At 37.7% G+C, this 17,538-nt stretch overlaps 1 protein-coding gene across 1 annotated transcript in view; it reads right to left on the bottom strand.

The window, feature by feature from the left end:
- The window catches only part of mlip (muscular LMNA-interacting protein), a 37,331-nt gene extending 22,054 nt beyond the window's left edge, over nucleotides 1–15,277 (bottom strand). The window contains exon 1 of the mRNA XM_066678267.1: nucleotides 15,104–15,277. Within this exon, the coding sequence (XP_066534364.1) occupies nucleotides 15,104–15,277 (174 nt within the window). The remainder of the gene's footprint in view (nucleotides 1–15,103) is intronic.
- Nucleotides 15,278–17,538: the final 2,261 nt, after the last annotated feature.

Below are 17,538 nucleotides of genomic sequence, written 5' to 3'. Positions count from 1 at the left end.
CCGGGCTGCTATAGCCAAACGTCAGTTTCAATGGTGCAAGGAGCGCAAATCTTGGGCTATGGACAATGTGAAACATGTATTGTTCTCTGATGAGTCCACCTTTACTGTTTTCCCCACATCCGGGAGAGTTACGTATGGAGAAGGCCCAAAGAAGTGTACCACCCAGACTGTTGCATGCCCAGAGTGAAGCATGGGGGTGGATCAGTGATGGTTTGGGCTGCCATATCATGGCATTCCCTTGGCCCAATACTTGTGCTAGATTGGCACGTCATTGCCAAAGACTACTGAACCATTCTGGAGGACCATGTGCATCCAATGGTTCAAACATTGTATCCTGAAGGCAGTGCCGTGTAACAGGATGACAATGCACCAATACACACAGCAAGACTGGTGAAAGATTGGTTTGATGAACATGGAAGTGAAGTTGAACATCTCCTATGGCCTGCACAGTAACCAAATCTAAATATTATTGAGCCACTTTGGGGTGTTTTGGAGGAGCAAGTCAGGAAACGTTTTCCTCCACCAGAATCACGTAGTGACCTGGCCACTATCCTGCAAGAAGAATGGCTTAAAATCCCTCTGACCACTGTGCAGGACTTGTCTATGTCATTCATAAGACGAATTTACGCTGTATTGGCCGCAAAAGGAGGCCCTACACCATACTAATATGGCTCCAGGGATCTGGAGGTTGTGTGCTCAAGTCCCGCTCCGGGTGACTATCTGTGAGGAGTTTGGTGTGTTCTCCATGTGTCTGCGTCGACTTCCTCTGGGTGCTCCGTTTTCCTCCCACAGTCCAAAAACACACGTTGGGAGGTGGATTGGTGACTCAAAAGTGTCCGTAGGTGTGAGTGTGTGAGTGAATGTGTGAGTGTGTGTCACCCTGTGAAGGACTGGCTTATTCCCGCCTTGCGCCCAGTGATTCCAGGTAGGTTCCGGACCCATCGTGACCCTGAACTGGATAAGCAGTTACAGATAATGAATGAATGAATGAATTAATAATAATAATAATAATAATAATAATAATAATAATAATAATAATAACATCATGAGCGCTCATTCAGTGCCCTGATGGCTTCAGGCATAAAATGTCACTCTTCATCAGAAAGTCAGACTACTACTGCAGTGTTTAATGTGGCTTTCATGACTCCTGTAGTTTTCGGTATACAAATTGAAAAATTAAAGAAACACACACACACACACACCCACACACACACACACACACACACACGCACACACACCCCACACACACACACACACACACACACACACACACAAAACGTCTCTTGAATTTAAGTCAGGTCACGCTGGCCAACTAATGAAGGTCTGGGACAATTCCTCAATGAGCAAGAGCAAGGACTTGAGATATTTCAGCCTCTATAAGGCATAGTATCATTATAAGATGAAGGAAATGCTGTGTCTGTGAAGGGCAAGGCTAAAAATCATGGCTGAATGTATGTGACATAAAAAAGTACCAAAACAAGAATCTTTCTGTGATAGATAGGTCACCATGTGGGCTCAAGAATACTCTGACCAACTCTTGTCAGTAAACATCATTTGTCACTTGCTGTGCACAGGGGAAGCCATATGTCAGCTTTGCAGAAATGCCACTGACTTCACAAAAGTGTATCTGCAATGGACTGATGTAATGGACAATGTAAATGTGTTTTGTGGTCTGATGAGTCAAACTTTCTTAGGCTTTTAGCAGTGCAAAATTTAAATACTGGGGTTTTTCATGGTATAGATGTTTCATCACTGCCCAGGGCACATACTGTTTTTTTGGAACTGAAGTTGGTATCAGAATAGAACGAGGGTTCATGCATTTGTCATTGTCTGCCCTGTCGCCAGAAAAATTCTCCAGAGTTTCCCACTATGTGACTTTTGTTCACACTCTGTGCACACTGAGGCATGAGTATTTGCATGGCTGCATTATACATGGTCAAGAGGAGGTCTTTAGGACCCACTGCGTATCATTTCACTCCAGATCATTTCTCACAGCAAATATTTTACATGTTATATTTTCACCTCATTTTATTTTTTATTATTTATTTTTTATCATTTTACTCCCTATCAGGGACAACAGAGCTAAATGAAAGGCCTCTCATGTAAACTTTAATACATTTTCTTGTTTGTTTATATATTTATTTATTTTTGAGGACCTTTGGGCTTTGTCTTTGTGAAAAATCACCTCTAGAGCCATTTATTCTTCTATTGACTATATGACTAACATCCATATAAAGATGTATTGCTTCAGAAAAAAATGCCTAAAATACCTAGTGCCCTTATCTCTATACCATATAAAACAGTACAGAAACCCACACAGACATTGCCGACAAAACGCATTCATTAATCAACATCAGTAAGAACATTCTGCTGTCATTTAGAGGCCTAAAAAGTTTCACTCTAACACATTAGCAAAGTGCAACCAATAAATGTTTTCAGACAAATCATATTTCCTCCAGTGAATTCAGACAGTGGAGTTAAGCGGCAATTTTTCATATAATTAGCCAGTGTTCCTTATCAAATGCAAGGCCTGTTGGTTGGTGTCTCTTTGTAACTGAGATGTGGTAATTACACTCAAAAAGGATGCTCCTATCCTGACATGCTGAAATAGTCAGAGCAAATAACACAAAACTGACTGAGATTAAGTTAACTGAGCACAGCCAAGGATCGGGTAAGTATTTCATGTGAATCCACTTGACCCACTTTATATAAAGAGTGAGTTAAGCTATATTAAAGGCAACATATACAATTGTGAGGAGATGCTGTTCTCTGGTTTATTTATCTCCAGAAGCTCAGCGTCTTTTAAGATAGAACAGTATGTTTGAGGAAAGAAAATAACTGTTGTTTGTACCTGGCTGAATTTGAACTTGTCTGTATGTTTTTATTCACTGTTTGAATTACCACAGAAAGTCGATTATAACTCAGGTTGTTTAGTTTTGTAGCACTTTCCATCTGTGTTCACCTTCATGCAGCTCTCCTGATTTTAGTGTCAGTTCCATCTACAGCTAAATTAAGTCAATATTATCTACATATGGAGCAGGAATAGAGCAACATCCTCATCTCAGTTGATGTTTTTCAAACTTTCTCTTTGTGGTATAAAAACCTCCAGATGCCTTTTCTCTGCTGAGAGAGAAAGAAAGCCTAGCATACTCGACTGAGACCCTTTGTTTTTCATTTTTTTACATATTACCAAACACTGGGGATTCGTAAACCCATTAGAAAGGCTTCAAGCATGCAAATGGGGTGATATCAGATGGTAAGAAAACATACTCAGAATTTAATTTAAAATAAATAAATTCTACTAAAATTGTCACTTTAATTTTAAATTAAATGTCACCTTTAAGGCACACCCTTTTAAGAAAACAGATATTCACTTGCTCCAACTTCTTACATACTCTCCATAGAAAATAAATAAATAAAATGGGTTGCCCTAGATTTGCTAAGGCCCTTGGGTCACCATGTCCGAGTAGGGTATCCTCACCTGCCTCTCCTCTAACTAGCTATGACCATGAAATCGGACTATCACATCCCTATAACATGCTTCAAAAGTTTGCATTCCTGCACATCCCTCATGGAATTTTCTGAATGTGCTAGAGTGGCTCACCTCACATCACAAACTGAGCACGGAGACTGGGCTTTAACTAGATCTGTTCACTCTTCACATGGTTCAGTCTGTTCTTTATTAGCACAGTTCTTAACATAATCAGAACATGTCAATTTAGACCACTGTACGAAATTCTTCAGTTTCACCGGTCTGGTTATAAACTGCCATTTGCCTGGTTTTGATCTGTCTTGTCCAGAGGAGGGACCAATTATCCATCCAGTATGGATTTCTAAATTGGCAAAAATGTCCAGCATTCAGATTTTGATGTCTGCAGTTTTCTGCCGTGTTAATTCTTGCCATAAGCCCTACTATTTTCCTTGAAGTATAAATTTTAATGACGTTTGATTATTGTTAAAATGTGAGAAGCAAATGTGTTGGAGTGTTCAAGAGGTCAGAGAGCTGAGAGCAGAATTTCAACACACTTGTCCTGCTTCAGCGCTGTATGTCCCTACAGCTTAAACACCCTGTACTGTGGTGAGCAGCTGAGCTTGACCAAACACTACTGTGTTTTACTAGGGTCTCGAACGTTCTTGAAAGTTAAGGTAATTTATCATAGTCTCTTTGTGTTGAGGCATTTCTGTGACCGGTGCCCTTTCACTTTCTGCTCTGTATTTTAAAAAACTGAAAGTCACCTTTTCTGTCCCTAGGAAAAAACAAAAACACACTGTACACACAAGTGTTACGGACTTTCTTATGAGGAACTTACATCTGCAAAGCTTACTTACTAGTTGTCTCATTAAACAGTATCTGTTTATGTATTACATTTCAACAACAGAGTGTTGTTGTCTCCCAACCCCACACACACATTGCCATGGTGCCACCAATTACTTCTATCACCAGATATACACCACACATCCAACACCCCCAGCCACACAGGGTGTAGACATCTGTCTGCTCCATACCACCATCCTGCCTTACGTGTCCCTTTTTTGAGAAAACCAAAATACGGTCACTCTAACATAACAGAACAATCCTGAGTTTCTCAAAAGCTTCAAAGTATTAAGAGCACTGAGCACTGTGATTTTTAATATTACGCAGTGCTGCTCTTCTCACACTGCTGCTGAGACAGAGTGAAGCTTTTTTAAAATAGCATCTTCAAAGGCAGTGCGTGTCCATCCTTTAGAGACAGAAACCCGAGCTCATTTTAATTTCATATCTATTGGGCACATCTAAATAAACTGGACTGATTCGTAATGAAGCATGCAGTTGCTAGGTACTGGTTATATCAGGAATTTGCTTTAATCAGGATAATAAATCAACACCAGCCAAAAAAAGCCCAGGGCCCTGGGCAATGGCAGCTAACTTAAACTGGATCATAACAAGGAAAACACACAACATATTGTCACTCATTTGTTTGGAAGGAAATCAGAATGTGAATGCTCAAAAAATTTGGCAGACATAAAAAACCCAGCATCTGGCAAGTTGACTGTATCTGATATCACTGTGGAACATGGAGTCAATATCTATGAAAAGCACTTCCATAGTCAAACTCACTCAGCTAATGCACTTTTCCCACCTTTCCTGCAGTATCTGTACTCTTCTAGGGCAGCTTTTAGGAGCTTTACAGAGGCTGTGACCATGTGTAACAAATTGTATATTTTATATTCAATAATTAGAAGCTGTGCGTTAAACTTTGCTGAAAAAAGTACATATTTAGATTTTATCTTATTAGAGGATGTGTACTCATTTATACTAAGAAAATCAACACTGTCAAGGCAAACATTAATTTTATAATCCAACTCTAATATAATGTATGATTAGGTAACTTCATAGGTTTCAAATAATTATTAGGAAAATGACTTACATTCATTCATTCATTTTCTGTAACTGCTTCATCCTGTTCAGGGCACAAAGAAGGAGCACACCCTGGATGGGGCACCAGTCCATTGCAAGACTTCACGCAGTCAAACATTCACACACATTCTCACACTTGCATAGCCATTTCACATACCTGAACGTATTTTTTGACTGTTGGGAGGAAACCAGAATACCCAGAAGAAAACCAAGCAGACAGTGATAAGGCAAATTTGAACTCCCATTTTGTTTATGTGTGATTTATAAATTCAAAACTAACATTTTTATGGGTTATAGGTTATATTAGGCTTTTGATGCCAAACCCCAAGTAACTAGTACATAACTCACACAGATAATAATTCTTGAACTTTTAATAACTGAAACAAAAGGGGCATTATTACTTACATACACATACAAAGGACTTCTTTACAACGTGTCCTTATCTGATATCAAAGAAAGTGTAAGAAAGTGTAGTTATGATACATGTGAACTGTATTTATAGCAGGGAGTTTTCTCAATACCTTTTCATTGTATTGTTCTCAAGCAGCTCATAAGAGTCACATTTCTTTTGTAAATCTGAAATATTCGCTTCCACTTCAAATAATGCAGAAATCAGCATTTAAAGTGGAACTGAAAATAAATAATTGGACCAAACCCCAACATAAACTAATAGGATAAATGTATTAGCTAACACCCAGTCAAAACATATGACAAGTGATTTTGAACATTTGAACTACAGTTTATTTTCGTGGGTAAATGCTTATAACTATATCCTCGCATTGCTGTTTTCTGAATGGAGAAACTCAAAAGGTTTCCATTTAAATCACGCACTCCACCCATATCCTCATCCTTTAAATTGTAACCACAGAGACCGAGACCACCACAAACAAACACAAGGGAGGAAAATGTGGCAGAAGACATTGTCTGCTTATTGGCAAAGTGCTCTCTCACTCTGTGTCTATGAGAGTTAATAACTGTAATTATGGAGAGGTCATGCTGTTCCCCTGGTTTACATTCTGAACAGCACAACAGACCAATGGGCTTATTTTTCAATGTCTGGTATGTGTGTGTGTCAGTTTTCAGTGTGGCCTTTCCCCTACACTCAGATCCTGTGCCTTCAGCCTGAGTGTTGCCTGACCCTTGACCTTTTAATCTAAGGGTATGGTATTTTCACTGCTGGTATGGTAAGTGTCGAATGAACATAACATAAACAAAACCAATAATAACAAGCACCAGTACTTGTCTGCAATAGTGCTGCTGTTGTAGGACTACTGTCATAATATTTTATATTATAAGTGTGCACACCTTCTTTGTACAGGAACACTGTAGTATTTTTAGTTTAAAATTACAACTTCAAAAACATTGTGATGCTCCATTGTTCTGTAATAGGGAAAACAGAGCTTCTGTGCTGACTGTTCCGGGATCAGCACTGCAGAAGATGTACTATGTAATGCTTGGAGGAAGGTAGGAAGACAACCCTGCTTCCTCACCCTGCCCACTGATTTCAGTGTAGTGCTGTAAGACTGAATTATACTATGTTACATAGTGTACCATAGTATGTGACTGTGTTCAGAATTAACCCACATTCACATTTATACTTATTTAATAATAATAATTATTACATTTATAATGGGCTTTTTAAAAACCCAAAGATGCTTAGAAGTTACAGGTAATATATCAACATACACACAACATAAGAAATTTAACATGTGAGATGCAAGTAAGTAAACGTCACTGATGTAGGTTTACGAATGGCCCAGAGAGCCCAGACGTGAAATCAACTGAAAATCTGTGGGGTGACCTGAAGAGGGTTGTGAACAGGAAAGCTCTCACAATCTGATAGATTTGGAGCACTTTTGCAAGGAAGAGTGGGCAAAGACTGGCACATTAAATCGTGCCATGCTGAGACACTTAACTGAACAATGTGGTCATAAAATCAAATGTGAAACTGCATTCTCTGGAGTGGTGGAGTCAGTTTGATCTTGGTTTGTGATCTGTAACTTATCATCAAATCTATCACCAACTGTTTTTCAGTGGATGACTGAAAGGTCTGGAAATTTTTTAGTACTTGGCCATTTATTAAGGAGCCATGTTGTCATAGTCAATGCAGAATGTGGATTAGCTTTGTCCTACCAAAATAAGCAAGGACTTACTTCAGCATTGCTATATGCACTAATGCACCCCCATACCATCATGGGTGCTGGCTTTTGAAATGTGTATTTTAGCCCAGAGGACACAGCATCCACAATTTTCAAAAAGAATTAAACATTTTGATGTCTTGGACCACAGCACATTTTCCCACTTCACCTAAGTCCATCTTAAATAAGCTTAGGCCCAGTGAAGATGTTCTTCTCTGCATTTGTGAGTTTTAACTTGTGCATTTGTGGAGGCAGCAATGAACTGTGTTCACAGATAATGGTTTTCGGAAGAGTTTCTGAACCCAGGCAGAGATTTCCACTGCAGAATTATTTCTATTTTTAATTTAGTGCCACCTGGGGTCACAAAGATCACAGCCAGTCAGTTTTGGATCTGAACCTAGTCCCATAAATATAGAGATTTATCTGGATTCTCCTAATCTTTTAATTATATTATGTACTATAGGTAAAGTGCCCTGGTTCTTTGTTATGTTGGGACACACAATTCTTGAATTGTAGCCCACATAGTCATTCACAGAGTAATAAACCCCTTCCCCACTTCTGAAAGTCTTAGCCTTCCTAAAATGCTCTTTTAACCTTTTAAAGCCAGACATATCAAATATGATACATGATCTTTAGAGGTGGCTCTAAAGTTATACTTTAGAAATACTGAACCAAAATTGTATCCTTTTTAGGGCAAGTGTTCTGTGTTCCCTACTGAATTGTGAATGAAATGTAAGCCTTTCCATGCATTTACCAAACCATTACAAAATTGTTGCTATCATCATGAAAACACAGGAGAACATCTCAAGGCTATTTTTGTTAAACTGAAGCAATTCCAGGTATGATTTGTATGATGCTGCTTGTAATAAAACTAAGCATTTTTGTTCCATCTCATTAATTATGATAAATATTCAGAAAAGTCAATCTCTTCTTTAAAGCAGCCAAACACATTTAGACAATTATACAAAGTATTTTTATGAAACAAAAATGTATTTTTAGTTTTCAAAAGCCTTTGTGTGCAAACATTGTTGGCTCAGTTGTTGAACTTAGATTACGTGAGACAGATTCAGAGGAAGAAGATGGTGATACAGATGAGTGTGGGAGGTCTATTAATGACCTCATACCTCAAGCCAAGGCTCAGATAGTAACAGACACAACTGTAGTTCCTCTAAATATGGAAACACAGTTGTGCACATCAACAAAAAAGACCCTTTGTGGTTTTGGTGTTTTTATTACCACCAGTATATGAAATATATGAAAAAATGTCAGCTAGGACCTCTGGAGCAGTGTTTCTCGTTGGCTCAATGTTATGCTTTCTTGATAAGTTCTGAGGAACAGAGACAATCACTAGGTATTCATTGTTTAATTGAAATTAATCTAAATTAAGGAAAAAGTGTAAAGAATTGTAAAGAACAGTTTTAACTGATGCAGTGAACTAAATGAAAGACCAATTAAAGAAAAAATTATATTGTAAAATTCCTGTAAAATATAAACTGTATAAAAAATATATTGTAAAATATGATGCATTTAAAAAGTGTTTATATTATCATTATTTCATGTGTCAGGCCTAAAAGTTTTAAAACCCACTCATGTATCTGTCTTGTTGTGAGTTAACCTAATTGTTTATTGTTTGTTAGTTTTATTTTGTTGTTGTTTTGTTTGTAGCAGTTTTACTGGTTATTTGCAGAACTGTTTATATTACCAATATTTAAGGCCATTCAGAGGATATTTCATAAGCAAAATCCACAAACAATATAGCATATGTCTAAGTAATGAAAAAGAGATATTGTAACCATTTCATTTAATAACAGTATCACTTATCAGTATCACTAGAGGCATCAAAACTATAATGAAATGTTCTAAATGGGAAGAAAACAAAGCTAACAAGCAAACATGACATCATGTTAGTACTGATTCCTTACTAAATTTGTTCATATTAAATTTTCTCGCTTTATTATCAAGTATAATTTGCTGATATCAGTTATGTAGCGATATGTATGAGTGCAAATGAGTATGAGTTTAATCCCCATTTCTATCAGATATGTCACGAATCAGGGCAGACAAACCAATACTGAAAACACACTGAGATTAGTCCCTGTAGCTGAATGGCCGAGTCAGGAATGTATCAGTAGGCAAAAAGCATATGAAAAACAGGACTTCCTCACCTCCCATTGTGAAGTCAGTTACAGTAAGTGTTAGTTTTATCCCAGATTCTCATGAAATAGCTGACTTTAGAGAGATATACTACATGGACAAATATGTGTGACAGCCTCTACTCTTCCAGAAGTGCTGTAAACAAGATGTTTCAAAGTTGGATGATTACTTTTGGATCATAAACACCACTCCAGTTCATCCCAAATATATTGAATGGAGTTTTATGACTCCAGAGAACCCAGGTCCACTGCTCCAGAGCTGCCCATTAGTGGTGAACTTTATACCTCTCTTGCCATACTTGTCATTGAGCTTGCTAACTTTCAGCCTGTGTTGCGTGTGTTGCTACTCCAGATTTAACAGTCTACTGTCTGTTCCTTTTTATGGAAAAATCAAAAAGTGCATGAATTTCTAGAAATGAGTCTTAAAAGAGCTGAAATTACACATTTAAACAATATATAAGTATTCAATATTTGCAAAAACCCAAACCCATGACATGACAATTATCTTTATTAATGATAATTTTAAAAAATGTGTGTTTTGGAATGAAATCTTCAAATGTAATGGTAATATCTGAAAATAAAAATGTCCAGACTCTCCAATGAAGGCAGCTAATTAAACCACAGTGAGCTGGGAAAATGGAAGAAGCACAGAGCTATTTCACACCTGCCACTTCAACTTCCCACCAGCCAAAACGGATCCCAAATACGTCTCACAGACACATTAACGCTTCTCTTTAGTGCCCAGCAGATGCCTGCAGCTGAAGTACAGCTGGATCTTTCCCCTTTTGGCCTTTATTGCTATAGTTATCAAACACACACACACACACACACACACACACAAACACACACACACACACTGGGGAAAATGCTGCAAAGAAAACAAAGCAGTCCACCTGTCCTGCACTTCATGCCAAATCAAAGCAACATGATGAAATATTGGAGAAATACAGGGTTACCAAGATCAGCCAGATGCAGAAAGCATATTAATATAGCAAGTTTATTCATATATATTCTCTGGTTGATTACAATCAAAGCATGGCCTACTGAAAATGTCACCACCCCATTAACTGGAAATTACAATGCACCACACTGTTCCCATATGTTTGGTTTGTGATTATTCCAAACAGATCTACCAGCTGCATGAGGTAAAGGTTCAATCTTTTTTTGCCCACACACATTAGACAACAACACAGCATACATAAGCAAATACATAAACAGTGCACTCACTGTGGACACATATGCCCATGTACTTTCCATAGAACATTATATAGACAAATTATGTGATGCTCTGGATGCACTGCACATGAGTTTAACGTTAAAGTACTCTAGGGCTATGGATCCAAAGAACGGGTTGTCTAGAGTGTTGGAACACCAATCATAACCTTTGGAATGAGTTATATTGATGTTTCTGATCCAAAACTAAACATCCAACATCCATACCTAACCGCATAACTGTTTATGTGGATGAAACCCATTAAACCTCCAAGCCTTTCTAGAAGAGTAGAGGCTCTTACTTCAGCCAAGTGGAACAAACTACCTATAGATGCAATTAACCCATAAGACCCAGACTCTGTTCACCATAAAGCCAAATTATGGGAAATATAAACAGCCCAAGGAAGCAACATGGAACACTTTTTTTTCGCATTTCTTGTCATATTCTGTAATTATATTGGGGTTAAAAACCCAATGGCACAAGGTCTATGACCTCTAATGTTCTCTCCTAACACACCATCACACCTGTAAATAAGGTCAAATGTACACACATTCACAAACTGCCATGTGACTTCATCCAGTATGTTCAGCAAATGTTACTTAGGGACATCATGATTTACCATGAAGGATAAAGCTGTGTAGGGAACTTTCCAGATTTTATAAGTTGTTTGTGACACATATGTCCCCTTAAGGGTTCATTCGAGAAAATTTTTTCAGAACAACGTGAACCAAAATGGCTGCACAGTAATACAGTCAGATAAGTTATTATTGGCAAAAGGCCGTTCATATTACTTTGTTTTCTAAATAAGAATTACTAAATATCTAAATGGCATCATGTATAGCATTCTTGGTTGCTATGTTCATTAAGCACAAGCTGACTGAAATTTGTATAGAATTGTGGTTGCAAATGTATTTATTTATTTATTCTGGCAAGCAACTGTGTCCAAGGCTGCCATCGTGGTATCTATGAAAATAAATTTTAGTTAATTTCATAGCTAGAAATGAATTGTTGATCTATATTTTGATATGGTATAATATATTCCAGTAGGAGTATAATCAAGTCCATGTCCCCTAGCCTTGAATATGGTATGTGAAGGCTTGCTATATAAGACGTATTAAACTCTTGGCAGTATTTTACTCTGACTTCATGCCAGACATTCATGATCATTCGCTACTATCTTATGACTGATAATTAGGCTTGTTCACCAAGTGGTAATATGTTAATCCTATCTCTTGCCTAGTTTCTAAACCTGGTTTAATGTTTTCCCCGATCGAATACATTAACATCATGTTTAAACAATGGCTTATGACTTGAGTCGTTAGTAGGAAAAGCAGTAAATCATTTACAGAAGATCTGCATAGGCAACTGTTATAGCTGTGGCTAGGCTAAATAAATGGCTATACAAACTGAGACTAAAATATGGGCTAATTATCAGGATTTATGAAAGAATTTACAATATCTATATGTTAAATGATTTGTGGCTCCTTTTTAAAAAGTGAAATCAGATGCTATAGTTGTTCAAATTATGTTTGGAAAGCCTCTATAATAAAACATTTCTTGGATGCTTAATCTTGCCATGCAGGCTTCAAATGGCCATGCTAAATGTCAGGTGAAATCCTGGTAAATTGCACTAGGGAGCGGAGGAAATGCATTCTCTAAATGTTTTCAGTATGTATCCAGTAGTTTAAGAATGTGTTTATGATCTGAACCTAATAATCTAACATCCATACCCATTTTACTGATGCTCTTAAGCCTGGATGCAATTTCTCACAGAAATATTCCAATGTTTTAATGTAAAGTTTTCCTTGAATCAATTACTGGACAGACCACCCATTTATATTCCTAATTTTACAAGAAATGATGGTACGAGTATGAGTATGTAGCATTTTTAGTATTTCAATTCAACAGATCCAGTGATACACAAGAAAAAAACATGTCAGCAACAAATGTTTGGTTATCACTGGTCTTGTCAGTGTCATGCCATTGTTTATTTCACCATGGAGAAAAACTGTTCTTTATATGGACATGACACATGGCATGCAACTGGGATAAATATAAACCCTGATTAATTATAGGACACCACTTCATGCAATATGTCTGTAAATGTATTCTGCAGGATAATTAGCTTTGCCAAGTCATAGATGTTGAGTTAAAGAAGTAGCTATGGCAAGTATGGGGAATTGGTCCTCTCTGGTGGAAGTATGTAATTGCACAAAACGTGCAGAAAAATATTTTGTAACATGGGTGATGTCGCGTTCAACTTCCCCAAGAAGATTTACCTTATGACTGCAAGCTTGAGCTCATAAAAGAGGTATACAAAAAGAACTATTTGATGGAAATGACATCTTTGTTGTGGGTGTATCCTAATAAATAATGGAAAATGTTTTGAAAGTGAAAAATGACATCAAAAGCAAAACATGGGACATATTTCCAAAAACAAAAACCCCTGACACTCTATGGCTTACAGACAAGCAACATGTCATATCATATCCATAACAGTTTGTATCAAACCCTTTACTCCATATTCAGCAATCACTCTCTTTCATTTCATTCATTAACTTTCAGTACTATATGCATCAACACTGTGTGCAATGAACTCACTGAAAGCCTAAGTATACATCTTCTGGAGAAAATAATTCACATCTGGTATGCTTGTACTAACTTCTGGAAGTTAATTTCCTGGTACATGTTATGACCAGATGTTTCTAGGCTTAAGCTGTGTTTCAAATTCTGGTTTGTGCTCCATCATTTCAGAGAATTCACAGTAATACTGTTTCACAGTCCAGTGTTGGGTGCTTATACCGCTCTAGCCAAAATGTGGCATAGGTCATGGTAGCCTTAGGTTCATCTGTTTTTTCGTAAAAAACACTACTGCTGTTTTCCAACAGAGTATACAAAATCTATATGCACAAATGCCTTAAAATAGAAGCAGTCATCCATACAGTTTAGTTTTCAATCAAATTATACAATGATAACATTGTTTATCCCTTTCATGTTACCCTGGATCTCTTGAATGACAGCTATTCCTTCTTAGATTTCAGCTACACATGTTTTTGTCACATGGTTCTGAAACCTCATTTTGTGGCAAGAAGCCAGCATATCAGCTGCAGCTTTGAATTCCAGACATGTCACTTCTTAAAATGATCTATATGTAAACAAAATCAGTCCTGATCAAAGTAGAAACTACAAAACTTATTACTAAAATAGAATGTGCGCTGATTTATTGAATGTTTCCTTAACTGACCATTGTGGATGGACTCACCAATCTCATTTCATAATTATAAGCATACGTTATGAATATGAGGATTAAGGCAGCAAATTAGTGCTGACGAATAACATGCAATTACTGTTCACTAGAACAAAAGATCTTTGGCAAACCTAAACTGAATACCTGTATTGCACACCTTGGGCAACTAAAATGAGGCAACTGACCTTTAGACGATCAGAATATTCAGAGGCAATACTGACCTCAATTAGATTTAGCCTGGGGAACAATGGTAAATTATCAAGTGTCCGACTTTGTTCACGTGTAAAGGCTTATTAATAAGATAGCTCCATACCTCGGGTCAATATATTCAATAAGATAAAGAGAAAAAGATTAATGCTTTGTATTTATACAGAACCTGTTTCTAAAATGTGACCTCCATTCTTGATTCATTATGGATACCTTGCCAATTAAATATTAAGGATTACCCTTCCAGAAACTTATTTCCCTGCTGTACAGAAAATGTAATATCAAACTTAGATAAATGTTAGCCTGAAACTGAGCCCTTTTTTCACTTTAGACAATGTGCAGCTGTATGGAAAGTTTGGGCACCCCAGCAAGGACTTATTTTGTTCAAGTGAAAATCAGAGAACAAACTTCAGCATATTGATGCTATTTAGTTGCTTAATTAAACAGATCTGTAGAAATAAAATACCTAAAGTTTGGCCTGACAAAGTGAGGGCTCATAGCTTATAGAATTATTGATTGTCAATATATTTAGCAAATTTAAAAAAACAAAGTGAATGGCAGTACATGTTTCATTTGTCTCAAACTCTAAAGCTCTACCAATCATTCCCCTAAGAGCAAGCTGTAAGCAAACAAGCTACCGGTGACTTTTCTTGTCTAACCTGAATGTCAAAAACAGCAAAGGTCCAGCCCAAATCTGTAAGTGAAAAACCTCTCTTTGCCTCTGTCAAGCTCTCAATGACCACTCACCTTTCCCAAGGGCCAGCGTGGCTGCTCCAAGGCCATGTCCCTGCTGTTTGCGATGAAAGTTTGTTTGGACATGGGGGGCTCTACTTCACATACCTCTACCTTCTGTTCTCCACTGTTCAAATGAGCTGCAGCCTGTAGCTGCGCAGATAAGTACGGAGAGCCCCAGGCTTCCATTTATAGGTTCACAAAAGCCACAAATAGCTTGCAGAGGGCAGGCAGCCCACTGGCCACCCATAACAACGATTGCTAGCTCGCTGGCTGGGCTGGCCTCTACTCCCCAGGAGGATTATACACTTGAATTTAGACTTGTACAAGAGTGTTGCTAAACTTCTATGGAGGAGTTAATGATAGTACTCATTAAATATCTATATGGAGCACACCTATCTTTTATCTGAGCATGGGTGGAGTAAACTAATACTATTAAAAATTATGCTTTGTAGCATGGTCTTATTTTGTGACAGTCCTAGTAACAGGAAGCAGAGCAAAAGACAATACATTGATAAGATGTAGCTTGGTGCATAGTTAATGCTCACCACATTAAACTTTGCAGAACATTCTCTGAGTTCTACTGACCATACAGGAGCATTGTAGTTTTATATTTACAGATTATATTTGATATGTTGCTCTGTATACTTTATTTCCCACTTTCATCCTGCCCTTCAATGGTCAGGACCCCCACAGAGCAGGTGCTGCATTCTCTGTGCTGCGGTGACACTCATAAAACCTTGCTGTGTCTGATCCTGTTGGTTGTGTTTTGTGCTGGTATGAGTGGATCAGACACAGCAGTGCCGCTGGAGCTTTTAAAAATGTGTCCACTCACTGTCCCCCCTGTTAGACACACCTATCTTGTTCGTTTACCTTGTAGATATAAAGTCAGAGAGCAGCTCATCTATTGCTGCACAGTTTGGGTTTCTCATTCTATAATCCTTCATCAGTGGACACAGGATGCTGTTGGCTGGATATTTTTGGTAGGTGGACTTTTCTTGGTTCAGCAGTGACACTGAAGGCTTTAAAAGCTCATAAAAGCTCACTGTGTCTGCTCCTCTCATATAAGCTGAACACATATATACACACAAGCAGCATCTCAGTGTCACTTCTGCGCTGAAAATGATCCACCACTCAAATCATACTTGGCCGGTGAAGAACAGGGTGAAATGGGGATAAAATAGTGTGTGCAGAGAAACAGATGGACTCCAGTCTGACATTGTACCTTGAACTACAAACTGCTCCTGTGTTGACAATTGAACTAAGAGAATTGACAGTGATTGTAGAAACAAGGAGGTGGTCATAATGTTATGGTTGATCTGTGTATAATACAGCAGTGTTAATCAAACTGGTCTTTCTCACCAGAACATTTTCAGTGGTTTCATTTTACTTTGGTTAGGAGTGTGTAAAATGATTGGAGAAACTACACGTATATGTTCTTTCCAGGCACATCAAGGCTCAATTTGCATTTTTTTTTGTCTTTTCACACACATCTATTTCAGTAAGTTTAAAGAGTGTTATTCATTTAGTACATGTCCAAGGCCTGTGCCTATATCTAGTCACTCTGTTTGTTAGTGTTAAAGAAAGATTCCTCTAATAAAAATGACTTGAAAGTCAAATATAAAGCTGCTTTAGAAAGATAAAGGAAAATCAGTGTTAAACCAGCCACTGCAAGCTGCTCAAACATTAGCAAACTGAGTGGAATATGGAATGGCCTCAGGGATCTTTCAGAAGATGAGTGCTTTACACTTAGCTTGAGCAAAGCTGGGTCTAATTTGTCCCTTACAGATGGGTTTGAAATCCATCCATTCAACTGTATTCTCAAGCATTTATTCCAACATGTATCACAGTTCTAAACAAGGAAAAAAAGAAATTGGCTTTATTTTAAAAAGAAATGTGTCCTATGTCACATCATAATGTCAGCATACACAGCAATTATGTCACTAGTAAAGCAAAGGTCAACGATTAAGTACGTAATGATTTACGGTGGCTTGGTGGTTAGCAGGTTTGCTTCCCAGCGCTGGGATCTTGGGTTCAAGTCCTATATGGGTGGAGTTTCCATATACTCCCTATGTCTAGGGAGGGTTTCCTAACATGGATGTTATGTGAATTGGCTTCTGAAATAACTGCCCAGGTATGAGTGTGTATGTGAATAGATGTATTTGTGAGTGAATGTGTATGTGCCCAGATATGGAATGGCGCTCTATCCTGGGTGAAACCCTAGTGCCCTATGCAGTCCTCCTGGTTGAGAGTACACTGTGCAAGTTTGCTCCAGTGTGTGTGGATTGAGCGTTGAATAGAATGGCCTTATGAGCAGTGTTGATTGTAAAGTGTCTTTTGGTATCTAGAAAGGCTCTGTATAAATGTAACAATAAATTTAAAAAAATAATAACAAGTAGTATATATATATATATATATATATATATATATATATATATATATATATATAC

Source organism: Hoplias malabaricus, chromosome 8 (assembly GCF_029633855.1).
Source record: "Hoplias malabaricus isolate fHopMal1 chromosome 8, fHopMal1.hap1, whole genome shotgun sequence".
In the NCBI taxonomy this organism is placed as follows: domain Eukaryota; kingdom Metazoa; phylum Chordata; class Actinopteri; order Characiformes; family Erythrinidae; genus Hoplias; species Hoplias malabaricus.
This window is presented reverse-complemented; position numbering and strand designations above follow the sequence as displayed.